Source organism: Scyliorhinus torazame, chromosome 10 (genome assembly GCF_047496885.1).
Source record: "Scyliorhinus torazame isolate Kashiwa2021f chromosome 10, sScyTor2.1, whole genome shotgun sequence".
Taxonomy (NCBI): Eukaryota; Metazoa; Chordata; class Chondrichthyes; order Carcharhiniformes; family Scyliorhinidae; genus Scyliorhinus; species Scyliorhinus torazame.
Genome location: NC_092716.1, coordinates 79,153,075 through 79,170,168, shown reverse-complemented (window position 1 = coordinate 79,170,168; position 17,094 = coordinate 79,153,075). Strand labels below are relative to the sequence as shown.

Genomic DNA, 17,094 nt, shown 5'->3' with positions numbered 1-17,094 from the left:
GTCATCTCGCGTTCACCTCCGGTGCGGCCGTTCGTCCTGTCGTTCGCCTGTATTTTCCTTGCTCTCTCTTTCTGTGTTTGCCAAGTTTGTTATCATTTCCCGTGCTCTCCTTCCAGCTATCATTCCCTTGCCTCCCCCCACCCCTCTCTGGTTCCCCTCTATTGTTCCCCCCCCCCCCCCCTCCCCTTCTCTTGTGGTTCGCCTTTCTTTTCTCTTAGGTTTAGGTGTCCCCCGTCCCCTCTGCCCCTGCCCGGTTTATCCCTCCCTCTCACGCCTTGGCTACTTTCCCCTGATTCTAAGCTCCCTGGCTATTTTTCTGCTTGTTCGTTGGCCACAAACAGGTCCTGGAACAGTTGGGTGAATGGCTCCCACGTTCTGTGGAAGCCGTCGTCTGACCCTCGGATGGTGTATTTGATTTTCTCCATTTGGGGAGATTCTGAGAGGTCGGACAGCCAGTCTGCAGCTTTGGGTGGTGCTGCTGACCGCCAACCGAACAGGATTCTACGGTGGGCGATCAGGGAGGCAAAGGCAAGGGCGTCCGCCCTCCTCCCCAGGAATAGATCTGGCTGGTCTGATATCCCGAAGACTGCCGCTTTCGGGCATGGGTCCACCCTCATCCCTACCACTTTGGACATTGCCTCAAACAAGGCTATCCAGTACCCCGCAAGTCTGGGGCAAGACCAGAACATGTGGGCGTGGTTGGCTGGGCCTCCTTGGCACCGTTCACATCTATCCTCCACCTACGGGAAGAACCTACTCATTCGGGTTCTTGTTAATTGGGCTCTATATACCACTTTTAGTTGCGTCAGGTTGAGCCTTGTGCATGTGGAGGTGGAGTTGACCCTATGCAGTGCTTTGCTCCAGAGTCCCTACCCTATTTCAATCCCCAGGTCTTCCTCCCATTTCTTTCTTGTTGCGTCCAGTATGGTGTCGGCCCTTTCTACCAGTCGCTCATACATGTCACTACAGTTCCCTTTATCTAGGATGCTTGTGTCCAGTAACCCTTCCAGTAATGTGTCGTGGCAGTTGTGGGTACGTCCTTGTCTCCTTTCGTAGGAAGCTTTTGAGTTGCAGGTACCTTAGCTCGTTCCCCCTGGCTAGTTGGAATTTCTCTGTCAGTTCGTCCAGTGTTGCGATCAGTGTTGCCGTCAGTGTATAGGTCCCTGACTGTCATCATCCCTCTGTCCTGTCCCCACCTTTTGAAGGTGGCGTCAGTCAGCGCTGGTGTGAACCTATGGTTGTTGCAAATGGGAGCTTTGTCCGACATTTTGGTCAGGCCAAATTGCTGCCGTTGTTGGTTCCAGGACTGGAGGGTGGCTATCACCACCAGGCTGCTGGAGTGTTTTTTGGGTGGGTATGGGAGTGCCGCCGCGGCGAGGGCTCGGAGGAGGTCTCCTCGTAGGAGGCCTCCTCCGCGCGCACTCACTCGGCTTCTGGCTCCTTGATCCATCCCCTTATTAGCTTGGTGTCGCCGCCCAGCGGTAGAATTGTAGATTTGGGAGGGCTAGCCCCCCCTGGAATTTGTTTTTTGTAAGACCTTCTTTGAGATCCTAGCATTCCCCCCCCCCCCCCATACGCACGCCATGATTAATTTGACTAGTGCTTTGAAAAAGGCCTTGGGGTTGTAGATCAGGATAGATCTAAGTCGGAAGAGGTACCTGGGCAGTACGTTCATTTTGATCGTCTGGACTCTCCCCGCGAGGGAGAGTGGGAGTGTGTTCCATCTTTGCAGGTCCTTTTTCACTTCCTCTGTCAGACTGGTGAGGTTCCACTTGTGGATTCCTTTCCAGTCATGGGCTATTTGGATCCCCAGTCAGCGAAATTTCTGTCGGGCTTGTTTAAATGGCAGTCCCATTTGTGCTACCCCCCCCCACTTGTGGATGTACCGGGAAGATCTCGCTTTTGCTCATGTTGAGTTTGTAGCCCGAGAAGGCGCCAAACTCTTTCAGGAACGCGATGATTCCATCCATGCTGCTTTGTTGGTCCGAAATGTAGAGGAGCAGGTCATCTGCATAGAGTGAGACTCCGTGCTCTCTGTCACCCCTTTGGATCCCCCTCCATTGCTAATGGCTTGATCGCTAGACTGAACAGCAGCGGGGACAGTGGGCAACAACATATCCAAGTTGAGTGCCACCTGCAAACCTCTTAGTTGCTCAAGCTGTACCATACAAGCTATAATTGTTCATTTAAAATTGCTTCCCATTTGAATATGTTTTAATTATCCAGCCTTGGTGCTCGATTGCTTTTCCGTACATTTATTCTGTACAAATGATTCAATTGTTACTTTCTTCACAGCCATTGTTCTATCAATTCAGAAGTTCAAATTTTATTTTTTTTAGTACCATATGATTTTTTTTTAAAGCAGACACCATCCAAAAATTGTCCATAGCATCAGGAACAAAAAGAGAAGTTGATATACAAAAAACCCCAGCTGAAACCACTGCTCAAAGAACACAACCCAAGCACAATAGGTCATTCAGAGAGTTTCTCAAGCCCAGAGACCTTCAAAAATAAAACTTAAGTGAAAAGAACACGATAAAGAGATTGTGACGGAGTGGTGAGGATAAACTGTCCATTAGAAGGACAATGTATAGTCTTCTGTGAAGTGCAATGCACAAACTGAAGCGCAATTTAGGGGCTAAATCTGTATTGCATGTTTTTGTCTCCCAAGCTTCACCCTTAAACTATTTTGCCATTCATTCATGTTAGCCTGAAGGGCGTTAAAAAATAATCCATGTTTGCAATCTGAATTCCCAGTATATCGTAGGGGATGCCAGAAAATAAATGTTATAATCAAAGTAAAGTTGGACTTTTTCCCTTCTAATGGGGATATAACAGTCCAGCACTCTAACTATTGGGCTCCCTTTCCACGAAGATCCATGTGTTGTCTTCACTTTCACCGTTTTGTTCACTTATTCTAATCAACAAAAATAATTATTTAATTTCACTTCTTTCCTGCATTTCTCTGCTTTCTCAATTCTATAGTTTCAGTTTCTAGCTTAATTTCAATTCTATACTCGTCTGTTTATCGACACGAAATGCCCAAGGAAGAAATCTCCCACAAAGTGAGAGCTGAAGTAAAGGAATTCAAAGCTGAGAATATTGAAATTACTCCCCAAACAGAATCAGAAACTAGGAAATAATTTTGATACGTGCAGTTAAACGTGGTGTGAAATTTGTAAGTTGACTGATTTGCAGAAAGATCTGAGTGCAATAACACTAAAGCGATTATAGTTGTAAGATTAGTTACAATGCATCGATCCTGTCACTCACCTTAATTTGATGCGGATCAAAAATGATAATTTTATATGGGAACATAGGAAGAGGTGTACGCCATTTGGCCCATCGAGCCTGCTCGTAATTCAATTATATCATGGCTGATTATCTACCTCAATGCCACTTTCCTACATTATCGTCATATCCCTTGTCATTGGTCTCCAGAAACCTATCGGTTACTGTCTTGAAATGCTCAATGATTGAGCTTTCATACCCCTCTGGAGTAGAAAATTCCATAGATTCCACCTCAGTGAAGGAATTCCTCATCTCAATTTTAAATTGTCTAAATATCTAAAATTGTCAAAAAGTCTAAATATCTAAAGCACAGAATGGAAAACTGAAAGAGTTTCTCCTGTTCACATTTGTGTATGTATTGAGTACTCAGACAAAATTGACCAAGAGAACAAATGTGAACAAGTAAATCCTACCCTGGAGAAACGTATATGCAGCCTTTTATTTACTCACATAATGGCCTGTAACTTCCTCAGAATGCCAACCTCCGTCGGGGGCAGGGGAAAGGGGGTGTCCCACCTGATGCTGGATCTGGGTGTTTAAATAGTTACTCTGAGGGCGGCACGGTGGCAAGCGCTGCCGCCTCGAGGCGCTGAGGACCTGGGTTTGATCCCGGGTCACTGACCGTATGGAGTTTGCACATTCTCCCCGTGTCTGCGTGGATCTCTCCCCCACAACCTAAAAATGTGCAGGGTAGGTGGATTGGCCACTCTAAATTGCCCCTTAATTGGGAAAAAAAATTGGGTACTTTAAATTTATAAGAAAAAAGTTACTCTGGAGCTAGAATAAACTCTTTGCTCTAACTCTTCCAGAGCAACTATCAGAGTAAAACTGTAAAACTGGCAGAACCGTTTGTAGTTGGCGATTTAAATCGCTTCTGTCAATGGTTACCAGCACAGCGCAATTGTCCAGAGGAAGTTAGCACTTCCGGATAATTGCTGGGTAAATCCATATGTGGGAACATCCTAGAGCGATTCTGCAGTGCATCATTGAGGTACCCCTTAAATGCGACGCTAGGGAACCAGGAAGTTATGGACCAATGATGTACATGTTCTGCCTAGTGCTCAAGGTGAGGTTTTGGATATCTCACAATTAAACTTGAAATTGATAGATTATTAAATGAAAAAAATAGTGGGAAGGGAAGAAAAATATTTCTAATAATGGATGTGGTGAGATGCAGATGACAGTGAAGCTGAAAACTTTTGAGAAATTCAAATTGAAAACAGTGATCAATTCAAAATGGTAGCAAAAGTTTGTATAAGAAATTTCACTTACATTGAGAGAATGGGAGCCACCATATCAAGAGATGCTATTAGAATTCCAAGTTCAGCTATAATAGCTGTTAAAAGAAGGGCCCAGGTCGGTTCACCATTGACTTTTCCATTGCCAAACACCTACAATATTAGAGATACCAACAAACTCTTTAAAATTCAAAATCATGAATGTAAAGCCACGTTAATATTTCGGATTCATTTCAAAATCTTATCAAAAAAGGTCTGAATTCAGAAGAAGGGGAACTGACACTGCGGATAAAAAAAATTGTTACCAAAATAGTAGATGTCAAATATTTTGAGATATTGAGATGTGAAAAGCATTAGTTAAATGCATCGGATTTCTTTTTTAAAAAAAATATTTTTATTCTCCTCCTTTTTCACATTTTCTCCCACATTTACACCCATCAACAATAAACAATAATCAGCAAGATATGTCAATCCCCATAATAACAACAATCCCATCCGCCCACCAACCCCCAAACCTCAGCCCACATGTTTACATAAACAAATGACAAAGAGGAATCAGGGATTACCCATAGTCACCTTTAATCTACACAGCCCCCCTCCCCCCCACCCACCTAATGTTCGATGTTATCCAGTTCTTGAAAGTGCATAATAAATAGTGCCCATGACTTGTAGAACCCCTCCGACTTTCCCCCAGTTCGAACTTAACCTTCTCAAGGATCAAGTATTCCAACAGGTCCCCCCGCCACGCCAGGGCACTGGGTGGAGAGGCTGCTCTCCATCCCAGCAGGATCCGCCTTCGGGAGCCAACGAGGCGAAGGCTATGATATCTGCCTCTGCTCCCGTTTCCAACCCTGGCTGGTCCGACACCCCGAATATGGCCTCCTGGGGACCCGGGTCCAGTTTCACACGCACCACCTTGGAAATTACCCGAAACATCTCCTTCCAGTACTCCCCTAGCTTTGGACAGGACCAAAACATATGCTCCCGAACTTCTCAATGCGATGGCCAACGGCTCAATCGCAAGTGCAAACAGCAGGGGGGACATAGGACATCCCTGTCTAGTCCCACGGTGGAGAGAGAAGTATCTCGAACTGATATTATTTGTGCGGACACTCACCTTCGGCTCCTTATATAATAGCTTTACCCAGTTCACAAACCTTGGTCCAATCCCAAACCGCTCCAGCACTGCCATCAGGTACCCCCATTCTACCCGATCAAACGCCTTCTCAGCGTCCAATGCCACAACTACCTCTGTTTCCTTCCCTTCCGCCGGTGCCATAACAACGTTCAAAACCCTCCTAATGTTCGAAAACAGCTGCCTCCCTTTCACAAACCCCGTCTGATCCGCCCCTATTACCTTCGGAAGGCACTCCTCCAGCCTACCCGCCAGTACCTTTGCCAACACTTTTACGTCCACATTCAGAAGTGATATGGGTCGATACGACCCACACTCTGTCGGATCCTTATCTTTTTTTTAGTAACAGGGAAATCGATGCCTGCCCCAAGGTTTGCGGCAACACCCCCTTTCCCTATCGCCTCCTCAAACATCCCCACCATCAGGGGTGCCAACCTATCCTTAAATTTTTTATAATATTCCACCGGAAACCCATCCGGCCCTGCCACCTTCCCCGACTGCAGCCTCCCAATCGCATCCTTTATCTCCTGCTCCACTATTGCTCCTTCTAATGTAGCCATGTCCCCCTCCCCTAGCCTCGGGTACTCCAACCCATCGAGAAATTCCTGCATCTCACGGTCTCCTCCGAGTGGCTCTGACTTGTACAACCTCTCATAAAACTCCTCAAAAACCTGGTTAATCAGCACTGGGGCCACCACCAACTTCCCTGCCCTATCTTTCACCTGAAGAATTTCCCTTGCCGCTGCCTCCCTCCGGAGCTGACCTGCTAACATGGAGCCTTATCTCCATGTTCATAAACTGCACCCCTTGCTCGTCTCAGTTGGCGCACCGCCTTCCTGGTGGACAGTTGGTCGAAGCTCGCCTGTAGTTCCTTCCTCTTTTCCAGCTTTGCCGGGTCCCCATCCTCTGCATACCTCCTATTTACCTCCAACATCTCATCTATTACCCTCTGCCGCTCCAACCTCTCCTCCTTATCCACCCTAGCCTTAAACAAAATTACCTCACCTCTCACCACCGCCTTTAGAGCCTCCCAGACGACTGCCTTCGACACCTCACCCGTACAATTGAAACCTACATATTCCTTAATTACCTTTTCAATTTTCTCACAGAATACTTGGTTCCCCAAAAGCCCCACATCCAGTTTCCACCCCGGTCTCTGCGCTGCCCCCTTCTCTAGCACCATATCCACCCAATGTGGAGCATGATCTGACACTGCAATTGCAGAGTATTCCGACCCCTTGACTCCAGCCAGCAAAGCCTTCCCCACCACAAAAAAAGTATACCTTATGGACCGCTGAGAAAAACGAATACTCCCGTTCCCTTGGGTGCAGGAACCTCCAAGGGTCCACCCCTCCCATTTCCACCATTAGCCCAGCCAGCGTCTTCGCCGCCCCCCCCCCCCCCCCCGATGGGACCAGCGAGCGTGGCCGTGATCTGTCCAACCTTGGCTCCTGCACCAGGTTCCAGTCACCCCCCACAATCAGCTCATGCGTGTCTAAGTCAGGAATAGCCCCAACCACCTTCCTCGCGAATCCCACATCGTCCCAATTGGGACCGTATACACTTAACAGCGCCACTAATCTCCCCTCCAATGCCCCTGTCACAATCACATATCTACCTCCCTGATCTGCCGCCGCCTTCTCCATCTGGAAGCGTACCCTTTTGCTGACCAGCACCGCTACCCCTCGAGCCCTTCCATCAAATCCGGAGTGAAGCACTTGGCTAACCCAGCCCTTTTTAAGTCTCACCTGGTCCTTCACCCTCTCCTGCAGCATTGCTACATCGGCTTTCAAACTTTTAAGATGTGCAAGCACCCTTGACCTCTTGACCGGACCTCCTAGCCCTCTCACGTTCCACGTGATTATCCTTACTGGGGGTCTCTCACCACCCCCCCACCTTTCTTATCCACCATCACCATACCACCGGGCCCTGCCCCATAAGCCTGACCCGCCCCTGTCCATTGTTAACATCGAACCCCTTCCCCCCCTCCTCCCAAGAACCCCCCCTCCAAAAACATCCCCCAACATCCCTCCCTCCACCCCCTCTTGCTCGCCTCGTAGGCCCATTGAAGCCTGCTATCCAGGCTCCAACGTCCGCAGTCCTCCTCTCACCTCACCCCCGTTCACTAACTGACTCTAGTTAGCTAGCGTGGGTGGCTCCCCGCACCCCCCCACCCCCCCCCCCCCGCCAATACCTCTCGCCCCCTTCCGCCCAGTCCCAGAGAAAGAAACACAAAAACAAACCCAACAATCCAACCCCTACAATTCACTAACATAACATTTAACCGTCGCAACACAGAACGCCATTAACTTGAACTCTGCAACAATGCAAAGAGAAGCAAATTGCAATACAAATCAGTAAAAAGAAAGTTGTAACATTTGTACATTTTCCAGCCGCTCAAACACAGTCCAGTCTTTCTTCCAGTTCCGCTCTTCACGTCTGTCCCAAGCCTTCTGCCCTCACGAACGCCTCAGCCGCCTCCGCTGTCTCAAAATAAAAGTCTTTGGCGTTATATGTTACTCTCAACTTCGCCGGGTACACCACACCAAATCGCACCCCCTTCTTGTACAAAGCCGCCTTCATTCGCCCAAACGCCGCTCGTCTTTTTGCCAACTCCACCGTCCAGTCCTGGTAGATCCGAACTCCAGCATCATCCCACTGCACCTCACACTTCTGCTTCGCCCAGCTTAATACTTTCTCCTTCATGCAAAACTTATGGAAGCAGATAATTACTGCCCTTGGCGGCTCGTTCACTTTGGGCTTCGGCCTTAATGACCGATGAGCTCGGTCTAGCTCGTACAGGGTGGGGTTCTCGCCCTCCCCCACCAGCTCCGCCAACTTCTTAGCGAAGTATTGCGTTGGCCTTGGGCCCTCTGTCCCTTCGGGCAAGCCCACAATTCTCAAATTGTGCCGCCTTGAGCGGTTTTCCAAGTCTTCCAGCTTTGCTCGGAGTCCTCTGTTAACCTCCACCACCCTCCGCAGCTCGTCTCCCATCGAGGTGACCTGGTCGCTGTGTCGTGTCACGGCCTCCTCCACCTCCTTCATCTTCTCGCCCTGCTCTCTCACCTCGGCCGATGCCTTTGCCACCTCCACCCTGATCGGGCCGATTGCCTCCTCCAACAATGATCTCACCACGACCACCATCTCTTTCCTCAGGATCACCATGTGCCTCACCAAACGTTTTTCCAGCTCCACCACCATCACCTCGGTCATCTTCTCCACCGTAAGTAGTGCGGTCCCGCCTTGCAGTTCGGCTTCCGCCATCCTGTCAACACTTTTGCTTTTGCTCGTCTTCTCCTTCGGCGGCGAACCCGCGTTTCCTCCTTTCTTTGACGCTGCTTTTCGCATCGTTTAGCGGCTTATTGTTTTTTATCTTCTTTCCTTTCTCCTCTCTCCCCCTTCACCCTCCTGCCCTTCATCAATCTGACATTCTTCTTTTTTGAGGAAAAAAAACTTTTACCAAACTTCCATGAATCTTCTTTCTTTCTCCTCTACATTCACCTGGGACCAGGCTTCAAACCTTCTTCTTCCTAGGTGGGAGCCATCCGACGTGGCGCACCCTCCCTACATGGTGCTCGGGCCTGCCGCCACGGCCTCCTCGTAGCTCCGCCCCCGCTGCTCCGACCTGCCGGGCCCGGCGCCCCAGCCTCCGCCACCCGTCACCCGCGCAGGGTTCTTCGCTGGCTTTTAAACCGGCCCCGCTGGCTGCTCGTGGCGGCCCCAAAGGCCGACGATAGTCGGGGAGTGTGTGGGGTCTCGGGGATTTCCCCTAAATCACTGCGAATCGCGGCCACCGGCGGGAGCTCTTTTTTTTTGCGGCCGCCCTGCTCGCCCACCCCACCGGAAGCCCGCATCCGATTTCTTAGCTGAAGCTATATATTCTGAAATCCAGTTTCTGGAGTGTATACAGGGTATTAAACAGATGTACATGTGGGGCGCTATTCTCTCCCCCATACGCCGGGTGGGAGAATCGCCAGGGCACCGCGTGAATCGCGTCACGCCGCCCCGACCCCCGCACGCGATTCTCCCACCCCCCCGGAAACCAGCTGCGCGCGGTTCGCACCGGGCCGCTCGGAGAACCGGCGAGCGGCGATTCTCCGGCCGGATGAGCCGAGCGGCCGTTACGACACGAAAGGTTCCCGCCGACGCCATCCACCCCTGGTCGCTGCTGGCGGGAACTCTGCGGGAATGCTGGTGGGGGAGGGGGGGGGGGCGCGTGGTCTGTGGGGGGGGGGGGGCTCCTTCACTGGGGTGACCTCCGATGGGGTCTGGCCCCCATCGGGGCCCATCGATTGGCGGGCCAACCTCTTCTCCCCCTCCCCCCCCCCCCCACCCCGGGCCTACCTCCTTCCACGCGCGGCCCCAGAACACCGGCTCCATGTTGGTGAGGGGCCGGCGCCCATTTGGCGCCGCGTAAGGATGCTGGAGTGGCATTTCTTATTAAATTTTGTGATGCCAGTTAATGAGCACTCTCTACTCCTACTCAGTCATCAGTTATACAGACAAGGACCGACAATTAACAGTGGGAAACATAGCTGGCTATCTTTCTCCATTTAATTGTATTGGGAATGAGTCAAAGGTTTACTTTCATTTGGTTTCTTAATTTTTTTAATTTAAAAAACTATTTTTTTGTAATGATCAATCCTTCAATTGTTTGAACTTGTGGAATAAAGTGTAAATGTGCCACTGCTTGAAGATCTGTCAGGAAGAGGCAGCTGAAAAAGATTTTCTCAACAAGTTACAGAAACTTCAAAATGCTTTAATTATTAAAAAGATATTTGGAAGTTGCTACTCAGCACAAACAACTGCAAAATCATTTGCACAAACACGGACTTAAAAGTATACATTCCACAAATTGTCGCTGCGTGAAGACTTAGTCAAAACAAGTATATAGTTATACTAACCCGGAGAAAAGGAATGATATTGTCTTTAGCTATGGCTTGCAACAACCGTGGAGCTCCAGTTAAGCTTTGCAAACCAGCTCCACAAGTAGAGAAAAAGGAACCTATCACAATAACCCAAGGAGAGGGCCAGGCCAGAGTACCAACAACAAGATTATTATTCACTGCATCACCATACCTGGAGAAGAAAAAGAATTACAAAACATAATTATATAACATTTTTAATAACAAAAAAGGAAAACATCCTTGAGCGTTGAGAGCAAGCGAGCAAATGTGAGGCCAAGAGTGAGTGAGCGCGCAAGAGCTTATAACAGGGGGCGAGACACAAGTTGGGCGGACAGGGAAGAGAGAAGGGGGTCGGTCGGGCCGTGCAAAGCGCAAGCAGCCATTGGATACCGAGTGAGCTGCTGGCCTGTGGCGATCGAGCAAGCAGTTGGGAGAGAGAGAGCGAGTGGGATGTTGGGGGAGAGAAGGTGGTTGGGGTGGGACAGAAAGGGAGCGGGCGGAAGGGGGAAATACGGAAAGCAGACAGGCAGGGGAGAGGGGGGAGAGTGGCTGGGCGGGACGTAGGCTGAGAGAAAGAGAGAGAGAGTATGAATGCACAAGGGAGAAAGACAGAGAAAATGAACTTGCGCAAGCGGGCAAGTGGGTGGCCCGGAGTGAGTGAGCAGGCAGCGCAGAGGAAGCGAGGAGGCGGGGGGGGAAAGAGTGGGCGATCCGGAGAAGGGACGGAGAGGGCGATCCGGAGAAGGGAAGGAGCGGGCGATCCGGAGAAGGGAAGGAGCGGGCGATCCGGAGAAGGGAAGGAGCGGACGATACAGAGAAGGGAAAGGAGAGGGCGATCCGGAAAAGGGAAAGGAGAGGGCGATCCGGAGAAGAGAAGGAGTAGGCGATCCGGAGAAGAGAAGGAGCGGGCGATCCGGAGAAGAGAAGAGTGGGCGATTCGGAGAAGTGAAGGAGTAGGCGATCCGGAGAAGGGAAGGAGCGGGCGATCCGGAGAAGGGAACGAGCAGGCAATCCGGAGGAGGGAATGAGCAGCCAATCCGGTGAAGAGAAGGAGCGGGCGATCCGGAGATGGGACGGAGCGGGCGATCCGGAGATGGGACGGAGCGGGCGATCCGGAGATGGGACGGAGCGGGCGATCCGGAGATGGGACGGAGCGGGCGAACCGGAGAAGGGAAGGAGCGGGCGATCCAGAGAAGGGAAGGAGCGGGCGATCCAGAGAAGGGAAGGAGCGGGCGATCCGGAGAAGGGAAGGAGCGGGCGATCCGGAGAAGGGAAGGAGCGGGTGATCCGGAGAAGAGAAGGTTTGTGTGATCTGGAGAGAGAGAGAGAGAGAGAGAGGGGGAGAGAGAGAGAGAGAGAGAGAGAGAGAAGACCGAAGAGAGCGAGCAGGGAGCCCAGGAGCACCAGCGGTCCGGAGTTAGCCAGTGGTCCATAGGAAGCCGACAGTCCAGAGAGCCTTAAACTTGCTTTTCCATTTTGAAAATATCCAACAACTAATATCAAGTATTTAGGTTCCATTCTAGTAATAATTATTTTTCCGTGTCATGTTGGTGTATTGGCAGTAATTAAAGTTTCAGAAAATTGTTAAATTGGATCATAAAAAAGATTATCATAGAATCATAGAATTTACAGTGCAGAAGGAGGCCATTCGGCCCAACGAGTCTGCACCGGCTCTTAGAAAGAGCACCCTACCCAAGGTCAACACCTCCACCCTATCCCCATAACCCAGTAACCCCACCCAACACTCAGGGCAATTTTGGACACTAAGGGCAATTTATCATGGCCAATCCACCTAACCTGCACATCTTTGGACAGTGGGAGGAAACCGGAGCACCCGGAGGAAACCCACGCACACACGGGGAGGATGTGCAGACTCTGCACAGACAGTGACCAAAGCCGGAATCGAACCTGGGACCCTGGAGCTGTGAAGCAATTGTGCTATCCACAAGGCTACCGTGCTGCCCCTGCAACCATATCGGTGCATCATTTTGAGGAGATTTTAGTTTAATTTACTATCCCTATAGGGAAGGAAATCTGCCATCCTTACCCAGTCTGGCCTACATGTGACTCCAGGCCCACTGCAATGTCGTTGACTCTTACCTGCTCTCTGAAATGGCTGAGCAAGCAACTCAGTGCAAGGATAATTAGGGATGGGCAACAAATGCTGGTCTTGTCAGCAACACCCGACATTCCCTGAGAGAATTAAAAATCCTATCTATCCTTTTAATGTCCCTATTCCAATCACAACATTCCGGTTTTAAAATTGGTTTGCTTGCAAAATATTTTTAAAATATTTGTTTTACATTCCTTGACAGTGGGACCAGGCAACCAATGAGAATGCACAGAGGTTTGGAAGTTTTGAAACAGTTATTAATTACTTTCAAAGATACTTAAAGGAGGAGGGCTGCTGAATAACCATGAATATTCTATTGGATGATCTAGAGATGCAGTAAAAATATTATATAAACCAAATACATTTTCATCAAGAGATTTTAATTATTTTCAAAATGATTTTGTACTTACTTATCTCGAAGTACAACACCTTCAATGCAGGCTCCAAATAACACCACACTACTCAAGTCTGAATTTCAGTCAAGTGAAATAGAAGCCAATTCAATTGAACTTATAGACTGCTGAAAGTATAATTCATTAACAGAATCGGTTTTACAAGTAGCCACTGGATTTGTGACAACCTTATAATGTGTTATTTTGTCAAAATGCTGGTAATTAGAAATAAACATACAACTTTTTCATAAGCAGTTCCCTCTCGCTCTCCAGTTAATTTGTGCACAGCTTTCACATGACAAAACTTTCCTTTTCAGCGAAGAAAATAGTTGAGGCAGAATAAGGGCACAGCCCAGGATCAATTGTGATTTTAGTTCAGATGTGTTGGTTTTGAACTTTAACAAACTGCATTCTAAAACAAAGAAGTAGGTGGAAAAACTGTTTTAAAACGTCTAGACACCAGGTCCAAAACAGACAGACAGGAACTCTAACAGACCTTCTCCACCAATGCGGCTCTGTAACCAATAGAAAATTAACATGTTAAGAAAACCCATATCCTCTTGAAGTTAGAGTATTCTACTGGGAAATCAAACTAATATCCAGTTTAAGGCATTACAGCTCCAATAAATGAATGAACTGCCTCGGCTCATTTCCCCTGAAGATAACATTTAAAATTCTTGAGAGAATAAATTAGTATTTATAAAACAGTATCTTGAAAACTACAAATTCAAATTTGAGCACGTGTCCTCCGATTTAAAAAGGCAACAAGCAATAATGGCCCAGATCTTCCAATGAGCATCAGAGAGGGCATGCCGACCACTGACTGCAGTTTAGTCTGCCCACTCACCATTTTAAGTTGGAGCTTTTGCACTTTCCAGTCCAGCTCCAGCAGGGAGAAATAGGGTCAGGAGACGAAGTGGCAATTCCAGTGAAGCCACTGTCTTTTTGCATCATGAGCTGAAGACTCACCCATTAACGTCTGACCTCAGTTGATTGACTTGCAGTTTTAAATGGAGTGTCATCCTTAACACTGTATGGACTCCCCTCACTGACTGTATTTAACCCCTCCCTTCACCACCAAATAATGCTACCCTCCTTTTGCCCTCCAACTATGCTCAACCCCCTCCCTCACCCCACAAAAATACTCAATCTTCTTTTTACCCCCCTCCCCCACTGCCAAAAATGCTCAACCCCCTGAGGTGCATCATCAACTTAAGTCGAATCATTTGTCACTCCCCATATTGGAAGCTTTGGGCCAAAGAAAATAATGACTTGCATTATGACCTCCAGCCATCCCAATGTGCTTTAGAGCCAATGAAGTAGTTTTAAAATGTAGGCACTGCTATATTGTAGAAAACACCAATTTGCATGAAGATCAATCCCACAAACGGCAATGTGAAATCACCAGTTAATCTGTTTTAGTTACATTGGTTGAGGAATAGATACTGACCAGGATATTAAAGCGATTCCCTGCTATTCTTCAGAATAATGTCACCTGACAGGGCAGAATGATTGCAGAACTCCCTCAACATTGCATTAGAGAGTCAGCCTACAAGTTTCAGGTTTCCTCCTAACCTGCTACGATCTGAGTGATAATTGGCAAATCCGGTCTGAGAAAGAGACACACATTACACCTAACACGCCTGACAGGCATCCCAACAGGGAACCCCAGGAATTTATTACACTGCCATCTACTTCGATCTTCAGCTTTGTATGTTTTACACTTATCGTCATTTGCGATAAAATAAAAAGGATACAAATTATTGAGGTTGTAGCAATAGCCAAGATTGTACCAATAGGAATTGATTTTTGTGCATCCTTCAGGTCTCCTGATCTATTAGAACCAGCCATGATACCTAACAGAAAAAAGCAGAAATTATATTACATGTAAAGGTATCTAACTTGTTGTTTATTTTAACTGACATAATTATTACTCTAATTTTTCTATTATATCCTGTGAAGCACAATGCTGAATATGGCATTAAATTTATTTTGTGATATATAATGGTTTCAGACGACTGACAAAAGTTTTAAAATATATATAAATATATATATATATATATATATACACACACACACACACACACACACACACACACACACACGATATATATAAAATGATGTAAATAAGGAAGTGTTGGTTTAACAGGTCTCTCATATCACTCCGCATAGAATTAAAAAAAAAAAAAATATTTTATTGAAAATTTTTGGTCAACCAACACAGTACATTGTGCATCCTTTACACAATATTATAACAACACAAATAACAATGACCTATTTTATAAACAGAAAATGAATAAATAATAATTAACAAAAATGAAAACTAACCCTAATTGGCAACTGCCTTATCACAAGTAACACACTCCAAAAATATAATTTAACAGTCCAATATATAATTATCTGTAGCAACGACCTATACATATTATACAGTATATATTAACAACCCTGAGAGTCCTTCTGGTTCCCCCTCCCCCCCCCCCCCCCCCCACCCCCCTGATCCTGGGCTGCTGCTGCTGCCTTCTTTTTTCCCATTCCATCTATCTTTCTGCGAGGTATTCGACGAACGGTTGCCACCGCCTGGTGAACCCTTGAGCCGACCCCCTTAGGACGAACTTAATCCGCTCTAGCTTTATAAACCCTGGCATGTCATTTATCCAGGTCTCCACCCCCGGGGGCTTGGCTTCTTTCCACATTAGCAATATCCTACGCCGGGCTACTAGGGACGCAAAGGGCAAAACACCGGCCTCTCTCGCCTCCTGCACTCCCGGCTCTTGTGCAACCCCAAATATAGCCAACCCCCAGCTTGGTTCAACCCGGACCCCTACTACTTTTGAAAGCACCTTTGTCACCCCCATCCAAAACCCCTGTAGTGCCGGGCATGACCAAAACATATGGGTATGATTCGCTGGGCTTCTCGAGCACCTCGCACACCTATCCTCCACCCCAAAAAATTTACTGAGCCGTGCTCCAGTCATATGCGCCCTGTGTAATACCTTAAACTGAATCAGGCTTAGCCTGGCACACGAGGACGACGTGTTTACCCTGCTAAGGGCATCTGCCCACAGCCCCTCCTCGATCTCCTCCCCCAGCTCTTCTTCCCATTTCCCTTTTAGTTCATCTACCATAGTCTCCCCTTCGTCCCTCATTTCCCTATATATATCTGACACCTTACCATCCCCCACCCATGTCTTTGAGATCACTCTGTCCTGCACCTCTTGTGTCGGGAGCTGCGGGAATTACCTCACCTGTTGCCTCGCAAAAGCCCTCAGTTGCATATACCTGAATGCATTCCCTTGGGGCAACCCATATTTCTCGGTCAGCGCTCCCAGACTCGCGAACTTCCCATCCACAAACAGATCTTTCAGTTGCGTTATTCCTGCTCTTTGCCACATTCCATATCCCCCATCCATTCCCCCCGGGGCAAACCTATGGTTGTTTCTTATCGGGGACCCCCCCAAGGCTCCAGTCTTTCCCCTATGCCGTCTCCACTGTCCCCAAATCTTCAGTGTAGCCACCACCACCGGGCTTGTGGTGTAGTTCCTCGGTGAGAACGGCAATGGGGCTGTCACCATAGCCTGTAGGCTAGTCCCCCTACAGGACGCCCTCTCTAATCTCTTCCACACCGCTCCCTCCTCCACTCCCATCCACTTACTCACCATTGAAATATTAGCGGCCCAATAATACTCACTTAGGCTCGGTAGTGCCAGCCCCCCCCCTATCCCTGCTACGCTGTAAGAATCCCTTCCTCACTCTCGGGGTCTTCCCGGCCCACACAAAACCCATGATGCTCTTTTCGATCCTTTTAAAAAAAGCCTTCGTGATCACCACCGGGAGGCACTGAAACACAAAGAGGAATCTCGGGAGGACCACCATCTTAACCGCCTGCACCCTCCCTGCCAGTGACAGGGATACCATATCCCATCTCTTGAAATCCTCCTCCATTTGTTCCACCAACCGCGTTAAATTTAACCTATGCAATGTGCCCCAATTCTTGGCTATCTGGATCCCCAGGTAACGA

General features: G+C 48.3%; 1 protein-coding gene across 2 annotated transcripts in view; it reads right to left on the bottom strand.

The window, feature by feature from the left end:
• slc12a4 (solute carrier family 12 member 4) overlaps nucleotides 1-17,094 on the bottom strand; it is a 231,030-nt gene that overhangs the window by 57,763 nt on the left and 156,173 nt on the right. For both annotated transcript variants that reach the window (XM_072518277.1, XM_072518278.1), the window contains exons 10-13: nucleotides 14,834-14,932; nucleotides 13,095-13,152; nucleotides 10,569-10,743; nucleotides 4,564-4,682 (exon numbers count right to left, since the gene is read on the bottom strand). In XM_072518277.1, the coding sequence (XP_072374378.1) occupies nucleotides 4,564-4,682; nucleotides 10,569-10,743; nucleotides 13,095-13,152; nucleotides 14,834-14,932 (451 nt within the window). The remainder of the gene's footprint in view (nucleotides 1-4,563; nucleotides 4,683-10,568; nucleotides 10,744-13,094; nucleotides 13,153-14,833; nucleotides 14,933-17,094) is intronic.